Source organism: Dasypus novemcinctus, chromosome 2, assembly GCF_030445035.2.
Source record: "Dasypus novemcinctus isolate mDasNov1 chromosome 2, mDasNov1.1.hap2, whole genome shotgun sequence".
Classification (NCBI taxonomy): domain Eukaryota; kingdom Metazoa; phylum Chordata; class Mammalia; order Cingulata; family Dasypodidae; genus Dasypus; species Dasypus novemcinctus.
In genome coordinates this window covers 121,494,211-121,510,671 of record NC_080674.1, presented here as the reverse complement: position 1 = coordinate 121,510,671, position 16,461 = coordinate 121,494,211, and the positions used below count along the sequence as shown (strand labels likewise).

The 16,461-nt window shown below is 34.8% G+C and overlaps 1 protein-coding gene across 4 annotated transcripts in view; it reads right to left on the bottom strand.

Moving 5' to 3' along the window:
- AP3S1 (adaptor related protein complex 3 subunit sigma 1) overlaps positions 1-16,461 on the bottom strand; it is a 99,024-nt gene that overhangs the window by 57,025 nt on the left and 25,538 nt on the right. For all 4 annotated transcript variants that reach the window (XR_009180901.2, XM_058277317.2, XM_058277296.2 and 1 more), the window contains exons 2-3: positions 4,733-4,824; positions 1,412-1,523 (exon numbers count right to left, since the gene is read on the bottom strand). Coding sequence is in view for 3 of the 4 variants with exons in the window: in XM_058277317.2 (XP_058133300.1) it covers positions 1,412-1,523; positions 4,733-4,824 (204 nt within the window). In the remaining variant the exon portion in view is untranslated. The remainder of the gene's footprint in view (positions 1-1,411; positions 1,524-4,732; positions 4,825-16,461) is intronic.

Genomic DNA, 16,461 nt, shown 5'->3' with positions numbered 1-16,461 from the left:
GATAAGAGAAAGTAGACAAAGAAAAGAATATGTGATCTTAAGATTATGGATGGGTTGCAGTTTGGGTAATAACAAGGTCTAGAAAGAAGAAGTGAGGTGGGGTAGAAGACAAAAGTCATTGGAGGAGAAGAGTTCCAGATTTGAAGATACCAGGGTACTGTAAGAATTATCTACATGAACACTGAAATCACTAAGAATTATAATACAAGAAGTGTTGTAATAAATGCTAGTAAAACAGGAAATAAAATGTCAGGAGACAATTCTTCATGGATCTTGTGTTTCTGCACATATTGGGAGCAGAGACACTGACAGTCTTTGTTCTAGACTATCTTTTCAAGGATGCTTGTATAGCAAACAGCCTTGGAAAATAGGAGAGTGTACCCCAGAACAAAGCATAGGTTTGCCTACACCCTTAAAAGAAAAATACAGTGCCCTCATCTGGGGCAAAGGGCAGACATGCTTAGTGTCCATTATAAAAGATTCTAGTTTCCTAAGCTATGGGTTTCTCTCCGGAAATTCGACCCATTTTGTACTGTAGGTATCATCAGGTCCTCTTCACATTGCTCTCTGGAATTGGGACTTGGGGAACCAGCACAAGTAAATGCTGCTATTTCGGCTATTGCTTTTGCTGTTAGTAATAAAGTCCTCTGTCACTGAGTCCAGGATTCTCATGTCTTCTGCCAGCATCCATGAGACTTTGGCAGTTAACTTGTTAGCTTGCAAATAGGATAAAATCTCAGACCCTTAACACTCCTAGACAAAATCTTCATTGAACAGAAAGTGGGGATAAGAGGTAACTGCAACAGGATGGGCAAAAAGTGGTACAGTTTGCTAACATGAGAGTCAAAGTTGGAGGAGCTGTAAAGAAAGACTATCCTGGAAGTAGCAATAAGAAGCAAATATAAAATCTCAGTGGTAGGAGGAAAGCAGAAAAGAAAACAGTTACCATTTGAAAGGGATGCAGGTTATTTTCAATAGGAAAGCCAGAGTTATCCTAGAGCAAAAAGTTGAAGACAATACTAACAGAAGAGGTTGAAGATAAAAAGAATTTTGCTTGAGTTCCAGAGACATTATAAAAGATTTTTTAGGAGACAGGGAGAGGTGATTTTGAGGTTCACATATGGGACATACAGAGCCACATGCCATTAGAGACCCATCGATCTTGGGCTTCTTGTGGTAACTTACATGAACGGGAAAAAAAGCATGATGAATTTAGGTGTGATTAGTATTAATCAGTTAAATTAAGCTACTTGTTTCTGCATGACTTGTCCCTCTTTAACCCAATATTTACCATGGAACACTATTTCTTATCAAACAAAATATCACTGTAGAACATTAGAAAATACAAGTTTTAAAAAATAAAAATGCCAAAATAGTTACTTAAGATAGTGAAAAGCATATGTTAACTTACTTGAATTAGATCTAAAATGCCAAGTTCACTTTCTGAAGAATCCACACAGAAGACAAAGTACAATGTGGCGTAATGTCTATAAATCAGTTTGTTGTCAGATCCTCCTATTAACCTAAATGACAAAACAAAATAACTAGAACATTATAGAGAACATAATGCAAAACATTTTCATTAGCTTAAACAAACTAACAATGTATTTAAAAACCTTTTATAAAATGAAAGGTAACATTTAATGGCATAAGCATTCAAGTGATCTTATTTAGTCTCTAAGTAATTAAATGTCTATTTTCTACAGAAATGTCAAGTCAAAGAAGCTGGTGATACATTGTAGTTCATTCATTCATTAAACTACTTACTGAGAACCTACTATGTGCCAGCACTGAAAGTGGATGGGGAGCAATAATCAAATGATTAAGAAAATTATCAGACAGAAGGTGCTAAGTAGGGATAATCTAATCAGGATGATGCCATATTGATGGATTTACAACTTCAGACTAGGTATTAGAAAAGAATGACATTCAGATTGAGTCTAATGATAAAGAGTTGGTCATGAAAAAACTTAGAGAAGAACATTTCCCACAAAGATAACAATGAATAAAAAGGCTATTTCATCAAGAACAAAGTATGTATGTTCAAGGAACAAAAAGAAGGCCAGCGGACAAGGAAAGAGTAGTAAATAATGATGTCAGATCATAGCACATTTGTAAGTGCTTACTAGATTTAACTCCATAGGTCACAGTAAGTTATACAGCTTAAGGCTGATTATCAACTAGGGAAGAAAAAAAAAGAATGACATTTCTTAAATTTTGGATAGACTTGCTATCAAGATTTCTCTAAGCTAGGAGAAAGTCAATTTTTTAAAGTATTTGTATTTATACTGATTGGAATTTCAGCATGTTTTAAATCATAATTTAGAAATCATTCCAAACATTTTATACTTTTCTAAATACAGTTTAGCTATTTCATAGTTGAATTTACAGTAATTTACCTTCTCAAAAGACCCTTTAACATTGACATAATTTAAAATCAAGGTTAATGGAATCAAAACTAACTGAACACTCAAAAAGGACACTGGAGAATAGCTTCTACTTCTTACTCAGTAAAAATAACACAAAATTTCTATTGAGAGTAAACAATTTCTCTAAGGTATACATTACTTTTATGTCCTCTAATTACAAAAGTGTAAATAATCTTTGGCAATAATTAAAATTCCTACTGTATTGGATAATTACTTTTTCAGAAAAAAATAAAAAATATGCAGATTCTCTGAAACTAAATTTAGGGATTATGGTTGCAATTCTCCCAATAGAAACAAAAAGCATAACAGTATGTTTCTCTTCATCCCAAGTCAGCAACCAGTGATTATCTCAAACTCTTGCTTTGCTTCAAAAGACCATTAAACTTTTGAAAACTAAGTTTAAAAAATGGCTATTATGTTATTACAAGAAAGCAAAGATATTAATATGCCAAGTGCACATTTTGTTAACAAACCAATGGTAAAAAGATATTTTAAGTCAACCAGGACAATTTAATACATTATTACTACATGGTATTTTTAAAAATTACTGTTTATTGCATTAGTTGTGGAAATGATAACATTGTTTTGTCAAAAGTCCTTATCTGCAGTAGAGGAAGCATAAAGAGATTGAGAGGTGAGGAATTTTCTTGTTCGTTTGTTTTTGGTTTATTTTTACTGAAATAATGAAAATACTCTAATAATGACTGAAGTGGTGAATGTATAACTATGCGATTATAGCAAATACCATTGATAGTACACTTCTGATGAACTGTATGCTTTATTAATATATATTAATAAAATTGATTTATCTTTTAAAAAAAATCCTTTTCTGTTAGAGATATCAACTCAAATATTTAAAGAAAAAATATTACATCAGAAATTTTCTTTAAAACTTCCGACAAAACAAAACAAATTGGAGGTGGGGAAGAATAGATGAAACAACAATGGCAGAGAGTTAAATCATTGAAGATGGGCTTCATTATACTATGCTCTCCAATTTTGTGTATGTTTGAAACATGCAAATAAAAAGATTTTTAAAAGTACAGGGGACCAAATTATAAGTGTGCATATTTGTACATTTAAGCTAAGCATGAAATAATCTTTTAAGAAATTCAAGTAAACTTTCTACATGATAAAAAAAAAAAACCTTTGTAATATAAGAAAGGATTCTGTGTTAACTGAAATATTTTTTATAATATGCATCATGCATATTAAAATACAGAAAGTTAGGTTTCTCTGTCTAATCTGTGATTATTCATAATGGGACTCAGCTGAAGTTTAGTTTTTCAATTGCCCATGAGGAAATTATCTTATTAAATATGAATTAGGGAGTAGATGTGCCTCAAGTAGTTGAGTGCCTGCTTCCCACATGGGGGGGTCCCAGGTTTGGTTCCTGGTGCCTCCAAAAATCAATAAAACAAAAAAATAAAAACAAAACAAAGCAACAAGCAAACAAATGAAAAAATCAACTCAGGGAGTCAATGTGTCTCAGTGGTTGAGCTCCAGGTTCCCATATACAAGGTCCTGGGTTCAATCCCTGATCCCAGTACCTCAAACAAACAAACAAAAAATGAACTATATAAACACGGAAGGGGACACTTACGAAACTATCTGAGAGTAAGCTGTTTACACTGTAGTCATTAATTTTAAAGTATTAATTTATAATAGATTGCAAGCTAATTATAAGTGATACTAATTTATTCATTTTAAAAATAGAAAAATGTATAAACTAAATTACCATACATACATGCAAAAATAGGCTTCATCCTTGTTTTAATAACAAATAAACAACGCAACCTAAATTTTGATGAATGGTTACATTCATTCTAAGGTGAAACTCGGTAGTCATTAAAAAGAATAAGTTTACTCCAAATACAGCTTTCATGCAATGCTTTTCATTAGGCAAAAACAAGCAACATACAAACCAGCAAATCTCACAAACAAAATTTTTAAGGTCATATTTTTATATGTTGGTCAATGCAATATTAATTTTCTAAAAGGAAACACAAGAAACTGGGAAAAAGGATAAAGGTTGAGAGAAGGAGACTCATTTTAAATATACTTTCCTGTAATGTCTGAATTTTAACTGTATGGTTACCTTCATAAAATGCCCTTAAGTGAAAAAAAAAATGATTGTACATATTTTTTGAAATTCAAATTAGATTTATAACTGACATAAGTGGTAATCAACTCACCTAATCTAATTAATCAAAATAAGGAAATTTTTACTGTAAACTGTTTAACAGTACATATTTTAATGCTATAGTCAAAAAATAGAAATGTCTATTAAATGTTTTACTTACAATCCTCCTTCTAGGAAATTACAAACATTTTCATCTCTTTTAGATACCAAATGGAAAGTCTCCCTGATGATTTGTTGTTGTGTATCTTCACTCTGAGAAATAATAATTCATTAGGTTAGAGTTTGTAGGTTTAACATTGTTTAAATTTTTTTTAAATAAAGGAAGTAATATCAGTTCGGGAAACCCATCTAAGAAAGGGATCCTTGGAGAATTAACTTATATGTCATTCAGGTAAGCTTGAATAATTCATAAGTTATGGAAACAAAAGCCAACATTTTTTGATGAAAATGGAAAAACATCAATACTTCACAATTTATCTCAACAATAAAACTAACTTATTTCTAAGTTTCAAAAACCACCAAGAAAATTATTGGAGAGATGAATTATACACATTAGTAAAAGGGACATTTGATATTCCCTAGTCAAAGCCCAGTGTTTTTCAAATGAATAAACTGAAGTGGAGAGGTAAAGCTATAAATAATTCGTGTAATTAATCTATATTTGAATGTAAGAAAGATACAGAAGTTTGGAGTTTCCAACTGAATAGGTATAAACAACTGAATGTAAATTGAGGTCAGGGTCCATACACCTTATTCATCTTACATAAGCATGCCTAAACTAAGAGTTACTCAATAAATATTTGTTCAATACAACCAAAAAATTCATATCCCAATTTTAAAAAATAGCAAGGTTTGCAAACATTGCAAATAGAAAAATGGGCAAAATAATGGACAAGAGCTTCACAGGAAAGGAAACATGGGGTCCATAAACAAATGATGAAAAGCCAACCTGACTAGTAATAACTAAAGTGCAAACTAATATAACAATGACATAGCTCCACATACACCATAATAACAAAAGTGTAAAATATGACAGTATCAAATGCTGACAAAGATGTGGAGCCAAAGAAATTCATATCCCACAAATGGAAATGGAAATGGTACAATCACTTGGGAAAAGAGAATTATAATCCAGCACTTCCACTCCTAAGCCCTAGGAAACCACCATTTTTGAAGGTCAAAAATATTGGGTTAAAACTACTAAAGCTGTCTCAGGAAGAAATAAAAGAATTTTAATAATCTCATCACCATAAAGTAGAGACTTAATAGTAATTTAAAGTACTCCCACCAAAAAAAATCAAGCTTTATTACCAAGCTCTACCAATGGTTCAAGAAACTGGCAATTCCAATCTTGAATAACTCTTCCAAAGTGCAGATAAAGCATTAACAATTACAATTTTATTTTATGCAGTACATGACACTGATCCAAAACTAGACAAGGAAGAGAAAGATAAGAGATAAAGAAGAGAAAATGAAATTTACAGGCCAATCACACTCATGAACATAGATAAAAATACTAAGCAAAAAATCAGCATTAAAAATCTAGCAATTTATTTTTTAAGTTAATACATCATGACTAAAAAGAATTTATTCTAGTAATGCCAGGTTGATTTAATATTAGAAAACTGATTAATGTAATTTCCTACATTAAGAGATTAAGGGAGAAAAACCAGGTCATTTCAATAGATGCAGAAAAGCTACCAGATAAAATCCAACACCAATTATTGAGTAAAACAGAAAAAGCTCTTATCAAACTAGGAAAAGAAAAGAATCATCTCTAATAAGAATATCCTACAAAACACCTTTTGGAAACATATTTAGCAGTAAAATGTTTAAACAGTTTCTCCTTTTCAAGATCAGAAAACAAAATAAGGATGACTGGTGTCAGTTCTATTCAGCATCATAACAATCATCAGCACAAGAAAAGGAAAAAAGTGAAAGACAAAATGACTTTAAATGAAAAAATAAAACTGTCCTTGTCAGATGACAAGATTTTACACTGAAAAAAACTGAACATGAACATAAATCTTCTTAGCAGCATTATTCACAACTGTCAAAAAATGGAAGCAACCCAGGGTCCATTAACTGATGAATGAAGTCTGCAACTGCAAGCAAGCTAGTTCCAGACATTCGCCCCATGGGATTTAAACCCCCTCTCAATTAGAAGCAGTGTGGGCATCACCATCCCAAAATCCTCAAGATTGTGGAATGAACAATGGATTAAAGTACACATTATTATTCTACTATAGAGTCATTATTATTTTAGCAATGGAAGAACTCTTATTGATATAAAGGCAGAGGCCACCAGAGGTTCTGAGGGATGGGAGAGGGAAGAATAGGTATAATATGGGAACATTTTCAGGACATTGGAGTTGTCCTACATGTCATAGCAGTGACAAATATAGGCCACTGTATATTTTGTCATAACCTACAAAATTCTGCAGGGCAGAGTATAAACTATAAGGTAAACTGTAATCCATATTAGCAATGCTTCAATATGTTCATCAATTGTAACAAACGTACCATACTAATAAGGGATGTTGTTGAAGTGGAAGTGGGGCATATGGGAATCCCTTATATGTTTTATGTAACCTTTATGTAATCTAAAGTTTCTTTAAAAGTAAAATATATATATATATATTTTTTAAAGATGGTATATAAATTCTTTTAAAAAGTATACTGTGTAACAAAAGGAGAGTGTACTTTGAATCTCAGCACTAGCCAGACTAGAATCATAGGCAAGGGGAAGTTGAAAAGAGACACCTAAGTGGAAAGAATCACTGATGAGCGCCATCTTCTGGCTAGGGGTGAAACTGCAAGGAGAAACTCTACTTTGGGGAGTCTTCTTATCCCAGGCCCCTTTTGGTGGATCTGCACCACATTAGTGAGTCCCATGCCCTATTTTGACAACTTTAGCTGGGCAATTTATAAGACTCAGAATAAGTTGAACCAAATATCAAAGAAGAACAGTGAAACAAAACCACTAGGCAAGAGAGAGAAAATTAATATCAGAGTAAACTTATCACTATACTCAGATGCCTAGCAAAAAATTACAAGACATACTAGGAAACAGGGAGAGATGACCCAAGCAAAGAAAAAAGCAAAAATCCTGATGAGGCACAGGATTTAAGACAACTAATCAATGATAATCACACAAAACTCCCAAATGAATTCAAGGAGTTGAAGGAAAATATAACTTAGAGATAAAGGATATTAAAAAGACACTGAGTGGACACAAAGAACAATGTGAAAGCCTGCAAAAAAAAGTAACAAAGCTTATAAAAATGAAAGACAAACTGGATGAAATTAAAAATACATTAGAGGCATATTAACAGCAGATGTGAATTGATGGAAGACAGAATTGGTGAACTGAAGGACTGAGCATCTAAATTTGAAAGGGCAGGAGAATGGAAAAAAATGGAACAGGGTCTCAGTGAACTGAATGACAAAACAAAATGTACAAACATTTAAGTGTTATCAGTGTGCCAGAAGAAGAGAATGGAAAAGGGGCAGAAAGAATATTTGGGGAAATAATGACCAAAAACTCCCCAACCCTTATGAAAGAATTAAATATAAAAATCTAAAAAGGACAATGCATCCCCAACAGAATAAATCCAAGTAGACCTCCTCCCAGACACCTACTATTCAGAATGACAAATTCCACAGATAAAGAAAGGATTCTGAAAGCAGCAGGAGAAAAGTAATGCATCACATAAAAGGGAATCGAACTAATACTGAGTGCCAATCTCAGAAACCATGAAGACTAGAAGAAAGTGGTATAATGTATTAAAGGTACTGAGTGAGAAAAACCACCTGCCAAGAATTCTTTATCCAACAAAACAGTCCCTCAAAAATGGGGGTGAGTTTAAAGTCTTCACAGACAAACCAAAACTGAAAGAGTATGATAGCAAAAAAACAGATTTACAAGTGCTAACAAAGGAAGTGTTACAGCCTTAAAGGAAAAAAGAAGAGTGAGAGACTTGGAGAAGAGTGCAGAAATAAAAAAGATTCTTAAGGGTAACTAAAAGGGTAAAAAGAAAGACAATAGTAAGATATGACAATGGAAAGTCAAGGATAAAAATAGATGAAGTAAGCAATGCCTTTTATAGTAATAACATTGATTGTTAATGGACTGAATTCCCCAATCAAAAGACAAAGACAGGATGAATTAAAAAAAATATGAGCCATCTATATGTTGTTTACAAGAGACTTACCTAGGATGTAAGGACAAAATCAAGTTGAAAGAAAAAAAGTTGGAAAAAGATATTTCACACAAATAGCAACCAAAAAAGATATGGAGTACCATTAATAATATTGGGCAAAATAGATTTTAAATGCAAAGCAATTATAAGAGATGAAGGTCATTATATATTAATAAAAGGGGCAATTTACCAAGAAGAAATAAGTATACTAAATATTTATACACCTAACCTGATGCCCCAAGATATGTGAGACATAAACTGGCAAAACTGAAGGGAGAAACAGATGTCTCTACAATAACAGTAGATAGAACTAGTAGTCAGCCAAAGGGGTGCTGATGGAAAATACCAGAAATCTGTTGGCTTTATACAGGGTATTTATTTGGGGTAGAAGCCTACATTTACCAGGCCATAAAACATATGCTACTTCCCTCACCAAAGTCTGTTGCCATGTGTTAGAGCAAGATGCCTGCTGATATCTGCAAGGGTTCAGCCTTGCTGGGTTCCTCTCTCCCTGGGGCTTGTTTCTCTCCAGGCTCAGCTGCTCACTTCTCCCTACAAGGTCAGCTATAGACTATCAGGCAAATAGCTCATCTCTCTTCCTGTCTTATCAAGACTTCTCTCTGCTCCTCTGCGTGCTTACTACCCAGGCTCCAGCATTCAAACTCCCACTCTCTTCTCTGCTGTGAGGTTTTCTCTGTAAGTCCCCAACCACCAAGGTCCTACTGACAAGGCCCAATCAAAGCCTTAATCATTATTTAATCAAGTAAAAGTGAAACTCTGAATTCAATATAATCTAATAAGCCCAGAGAGATAGACCAGTTTACAAATATAACCCAACATCCATTTTTGGAATTCATAAACAATATCAAACTGCCACAACTATCTAGACAGAGAATAAGGAAACAGAGAGATCAAAAAATATGATAAGGAAACTAGACCTGACAGGTAAAAAGCATTACACCCCAAAATGGCATGATATACATATTGTTTTCAAGTGCTTACGGAACCTGATTCAGGATAGATCATATATTGGGTCAGAAGACAGGTCTTAAAAATTTGAAAGGACTCAAGTTATACAATGCACTGTCTTTGATCGTAATGGAATGAAGCTGGAAACCAATAATGTTCGGAAAATGGGAAAATTCACAAATATATGGAGATTAAACAATACCCTCTTCAATAATCAGTGGGACAAAGAAGAAATTGCAAGAAGTCAGTAAATATCTCAAGACAAATAAAAACAAGAACATAACATATCAAAACTTATGGGATACAGCAAAGGCAGCACTGACAGCGAAAATTATAGCCCTCAATGCTTACAATAAAAAAGAAAAGAAAAGATAAAGGTGAAGACTTATTTGGACACCTGGAGGAACTAGAAAAAAAACAGCAAACTAATTCCAGACCTAGCTAAATAAAATAAAAAATATAGATCAGAGAAACTGAGAACAATAACAACAAAAATAGAATCAACAAAATGAATAGTTGGTTCTTCAATCATATCAGCAAAATCACAAACCCATAGCTAGCCTAGCAAAGAAAAAAAAAGATGAAAATAAATAAAATTTAAAAATGAGGGGGGGATATAGCAGTTTGACATAGTTATAAATTCCAAAAATAGATAGTGAATTATGTTTATAAACTGATCTGTCCCTGAGCATGATTAAATTATGATTAGGGCTTTGACTGGGCCATGTCAGTAGGGCATTGAGCACCCCCCTCCCTTGGTGGGTGAGGACTCACAGATAAAAGACACGGCAAAGGACAGAGTAGGAAGAGTAGGAGTTTTTTTTTTTTTGGTACGTACGTACGTATGTATGTATGTATATATGTATGTATTTATAGACCCCCCATAAAAGACATGGCAAAGGACAGAGAGGGAGCTTTTTTTTTTCCTATTTATTTACTCATTTATCTATTTATTTATTTCTCCCCCTCCCTCCATTTTCTGCTGTGTGTGTCCATTCACTGTGTGTTCTTCTGTGTCTGCTTGTATTCTCATTAAGCGGCTCCGGGAACCAATCCTGGGATCTTCCGGAAGGGGAGAGAGGCGATCATTCTCCTGTGCCACCTCAGCTCCCTCAGAGTTGGGGTTTTTGCTGTTGGAGTTTTGCTGCTGGAGTCTTGACCTGGAGCCCCGGGAAGTAAGCACACAGAGAAGCTTAGTTGTAAGAAAAGAGAAGCAAGCCCTTGGAAGAGAGGAACCCTGAGACCAGAGAGAATCCAGGGAAGAGAGGAACCCAGGAAGCCTAACCTCTTGCAGATGTCGGCAGCCATCTTGCTCCAACACGTGGGAAAAAGACTGGTGAGGGAGGTAACTTAATGCTTTATGGCCTGGTGTCTATAAGCTCCTACCCCAAATGAATACCCTTTATGAAAGCCAACAGATTTCTGGTGTTTTGAATCAGTACCCCTTTGGCTGACTAATATAGAATTTGGTACCGAGGAGTGGGGAAGTGCTTCTGCAATTCCTGAAATGATGGAATGATTTTATGAATGGGTAAAGGGTAATTTTTTTTTGAAAAATTTTGAAATGCTTGATAGAAGAGGCCTAGATGGCTTTGAAGAGACTGTTGAAAGCAATGTGGACGCTAAACTTTTTATGATGCCTTAGATGTAAATGATGAAACTATTATTGGAAACTGGAAGAAAGGAGATTCTTGTTTTAAAGTTGCAGACAACTTATCAAGATTAGCTCCTGATATTTTATGGAAGGAAGAATTTGAAAATGGTGAGCCTGGACATTTAGCTGAAAAACTTTCCAAAATACACCTGGAGAATGTGGCTTGGCTTCTTGCAGCTTATCATAAAATGCTAGATGAGAGATATAGACTGAGGACTGAACCTAATGGACACAAAGAAAACAGAAACTGATTCTGGAAATTCCAAGCCTCTGGAAATCAAGTCCCCAGAAGAAAGTACCCCATTTGACGACTTAACTAAACTCGAACTTGTAAATCAGGATTGAAGAGGCAGTTGTATCAGAAAGACTTGTGGAAAGTCTTACTGTCTGTTGGTTTGGACCCCTGCTTCCTACATGCTAAACTAACAGACTATTTGAAAGAGCTGTATGAACAAAACCACTGTCAGCCTGAAACAAAAGCAGAAATTGAAGGGGAAAAAACTTCAAGAGGAAAACCATGGAAGGTGAAATCTGGAATTAAGATATCACCTTGGGCTAAGAAAGGAACCCCACCCACGTGTACAGAGAGGGTATGTCCAGGCCGCTGAAGAGGGTGGATGTTCCCACTCAATGATCAGAAAGAGTTTTGCTGCCCCAGAGTACAGAGAGGGTGAAGCATATTCCTCAAGGATTAGGGTGGTTGAGGTCAATGCCCCATAGGTCTGAGAGGGGTGGGTCTGTCCCCCATGGATTAGGGAAGGCCAGGTGGTCAACTCGTTGCTCTGCGAGTTTAGCATGTAAACCAAAGGTTAGGGAGAATGTTACCTTAACATCACTATAGTAGGGGGATTAAGTCTCTAACCCAAAGTTTGGGTAAGGTGTGACAATCATCCCAATGCTCTTCAAGGGTGAGGTCTGGAGCTTGGTTGATACCCAGATGCTTGATGATGGTGGAACCAAGAAAAAAGCCATTGGGCAAGCCTGTGGGAAGGGTGAGTTCCCATAAGGTCCCAAGGAGAAGAAACCATCTTCTTAAGAATGACTCTCAGACTTAGAAATAGAACAGAGGATGCCCTGCTGGTCTGCTAAACTGTAGAGAAACTGTAACTCATGTTTCTCTCCCAATTTATCCTTATTATAATGAAAATGTTTATCCTTTGTCTGTCCATTTGTGTATTAGAAGTAGATGAATTGTTTTGTAAGTTTCAGAGGCCTATAGCAGATGGGATTTTGCCCCAAGACAAACTATTTCTTTAAATTGACTGCGATGTGACTTAGTACTTATACTGCTACTGATTTAAGGTTTTTGGTTTTTGGTTTTTTAATACTGAAATGTCTTTCGGAATTGAAAGGGTAGGGTATAGCAGTTTGATATAGTTACAAATTCCAAAAATAGACATTGGATTATGTTTGTAAACTGATCTGTACCTGGGCATGATTAAATTATGATTAGGGCTTTGACTGGGCCACATCAGTAGGGCACTGAGTCTCCACCCACAGATAAAAGACGTGGCAAAGAACAGACAGTTTTTGCTGTTGGAGTTTTGTTGCTGGAGTCTTAACCTGGAGCCCTGGGAAGAGAGGGACCCTGAGCCCAAAGAGAAGCAAGCCCTGGGAAGAGAGGAACCCAGGAAGCCTGAACACTGGCAGACATCGGCAAACATTTTGTTCCAACACATGGCAAAAATTTTGGTGAGGGAAGTAACTTATGCTTTATGGCCTGGTAATGTAAGGTCCTACCCCAAATAAATACCCTTTATGAAAGCCAATAGATTTCTGGTGTTTTGCATCAGCATTCCTTTGGCTGACTAACACAGGGGATAAAATTACTACTGACTCCCCAGAAATAAATGAGATCATGAGGATAATAGGAACAATTGTAAACCAACAACCTAGACAAAGTACATGAAATGGACAAATTCCTAGGAACACAGGAACAACCAGCAATGATGCTAGAAGAAATAGAAAACAACAAACCAAGCACAAGCAAAGAGATCAAAATAATTGCATTTAAAAACAAAACCTCCCCAAAATGAAAAGCCCAGGACCACATGGTTACACAGATGAATTTTACCAATCATTCTAAGATGATCTAATACCAATCTTGTTCAAGTTCTTCTTAAAAATGGAACAGGAAGGAATGCTATCAAACTCCTACTATAAGTCAACATCACCCTAATACCAAACCCACATAAAGATATTACAAAAAAAGAAAATTACGGACCAATTTTTCTGACAAATACAGATGTAAAAATCCTAAAAAAAAATACTTGCAAACTGAATCCAAAAGCACAATAAAAGAATTATACATGATAATCAAATGGGTTTTATATCAGGCAAGCAAGGGTAGTTCAACACAAGAAAATTAATTTGTGTAATGAACCACATGAATAAATTAAAGAAGAAAAATTGCATGAGCCTCACGATTGGTATAGAAAAGGCGTTTGACAAAATAGAGCATCCTTTTTTGAAAAAACATTCCAAAAGATAGGAATAGAAGGAAGCTATCTCAATATGGTAAAGTACAGAAATGAAAAATCTACAGCTAGCATTGTACTCAATGGTGAAAGATAGAAAGCTTTGCTACTGAGAGCAGAAACAAGATAAGGATACTCACTCTCACCATTGATAACCAATATTGTGCTAGAACTTCTAGCGAGAGCAGTTAGGCAAGAAAAAGAAGACACCCAAAGACTAAAGAAGAAGTAAAACGTTCACTATTCCCTGATGATATAATCTTATATCCAGAAAATCCCAAAAAATCCACAACAAAGTTACTAGAACTAGTAGACAAATTCAGCAGTGATGGACTACAAGATTAATATGGAAAAATCAGTAGTGTTTCTATACATTACTGATGAGCAATCTGAAGAAGAAATCAGGAAAAAAATGCCATTTATAATAGCAACTAAAAGAATCAAATATTTAGGAATAAACTTAACCAAAGACATAAAGGACCTCTCTTCAGAAAACCATAATACATTGCTAAAAGAAACCAGAGAAGACAAAGAATTGGAAGGAATTCTGTGTGAGTGTAATGGGAGACCAAATATCATTAAGATGTCAATTATACCCAAACTGATTTACACAGTCAATGCAATCCCAGTAAGAATTCCAATAGCCTTCTCAGCAGAAATAGAAAAGCCAATTATTAAATTTATTTGGAAGGGTAAGGAACCCTGAATAGCCAAAATTGTCTTTAAAAAGAAGAGTACAGTTGGAAGACTCTCACTTCCTGACTTTAAAACATATTACTTAGCTACAATAGTAAAACAAAACAAAACAAAACAAAAACCCCACCACGGTAATGGACAGACATATCGTTCAATGGAACCAAATCAAGAACTCAGTAATGGACCCGCACACCTATGGTCGAGTGATTTTTTTCGGCACTGTTATCAAGCCCACTTCAGCTAGGCCACAACAGTCTACTCAATAAATGGTGCTGGGAGAACTGGATAAGTATCGCCAAAAAAAAATAGAAAAAGAAAAGGAAAAGAAAGAGGACCCTTACCTCACACCTTACACAAAAGTTAACTCAAAATGGATCAAAGACCTAAATATGAAAGTGACGACCATAAAGCTTCTAGAAGAAAAAGAAAATGTAGGGAAACATCTTCAAGATCTTGCCATAGGTGGTAGTTTCTTAAACTTTACACCCAGAGCACAAGCAATGAAAGAAAAAATAAATAGGACCTCAAAATTAAATGCTTTTGCACCTCAAGAGACTTTGTCAAAAGGGAGAAAAGGCAGCTGACTCAACAGGAAAAAAAATTTGGAAACTACATATCCAATAAAGGTTTGATATCCATGTTATATATAGTGATCATACAACTCAAAGATAAGACAAGCAACCCAATTTAAAAACGGGCAAAAATTTGAATAGACATTTTTCTAAAATCTACAAATGGCCCAAAAGCACATGAAAAAATGTTCAACATCATTAGCTATTAGGGAAATGCAGAGTAGAACTCCAATGATACCATTTCATTTTAAATACCATCATAGAATGGCTGATATTTAAAAAACAGAAAATCGCAAGTGCTGGAGAAGATATGGAGAAATAGGAACACTCCTCCACCATTGGTGGGAACGCAGAATGGTGCAGACTCTGTTGAGAACAAATTGGCAGTACTCCAAGAAGCTGAATATAGAAGAACTGCCGTATGATCCGGCAATACCATTACTAAGAATATATTCGAAAGAACTGAAAACAAGGATGTGAACTGACATTTGCACACCAATGTTCATAGCAGCATTACTCACAACTGCTAAAATATGGAACCAGCCCAAATGTCCACCAACTGATGACTGGATTAACAAAATATAGTATATGCATATGATGTAATATTACTCAGCTGTAAGAAGAAATGAAATTGGGATGCACATGACAACATGGATGAACCTTGAGGATATTATGTTAAGTGAAATAAGCCAGTCACAAAACGAGAAATATTGTATAGTCTCATTAATATGAACTAAATACAATGAGTAAACTCATAGAGGTAAACTCTAGAATACAGGTAATTAGGAAATTGAATTTTGGTTGAGAATGGGAGATGAGGCTTAATGTATGTAAAATTTTTAATAAGGTTTATTGTAAAATGTGGAAACGACTGCAGGTAATGGTAACATATTATAATGAGTATACCTAACACTGCTGATTTATAAATGTGATTATGGCTGAAAGGGGTCGTCTATGGATGTAAATGCCAGTTGAAAGGAAGCTAGAGAATAATCTAGGGAATGTATAACACAGTGATTTTGGTGGTAGATGAAGATTGTGATTAACAGTATAAATATAAGAATGTTCTTTTACAAAGTGTTAAAAATATGGTAATACATGGGAAAATTACAAGAAATGTAACTTATGGATGATAGTTAGCAGTAATACTGTAATACTTTTGCAGCAGTGGCAAATAAAATATTATATTAATTCTAACGGATAACAATAGGGGAGTAAAAGGGGAATATGGGATTTTTCCTTTTGGAGTAAGGAAAATGTCCTAAAATTGACTGAGCTGATAATAGTACAACTCTGTCATGAAAATGAAAGCCACTAAG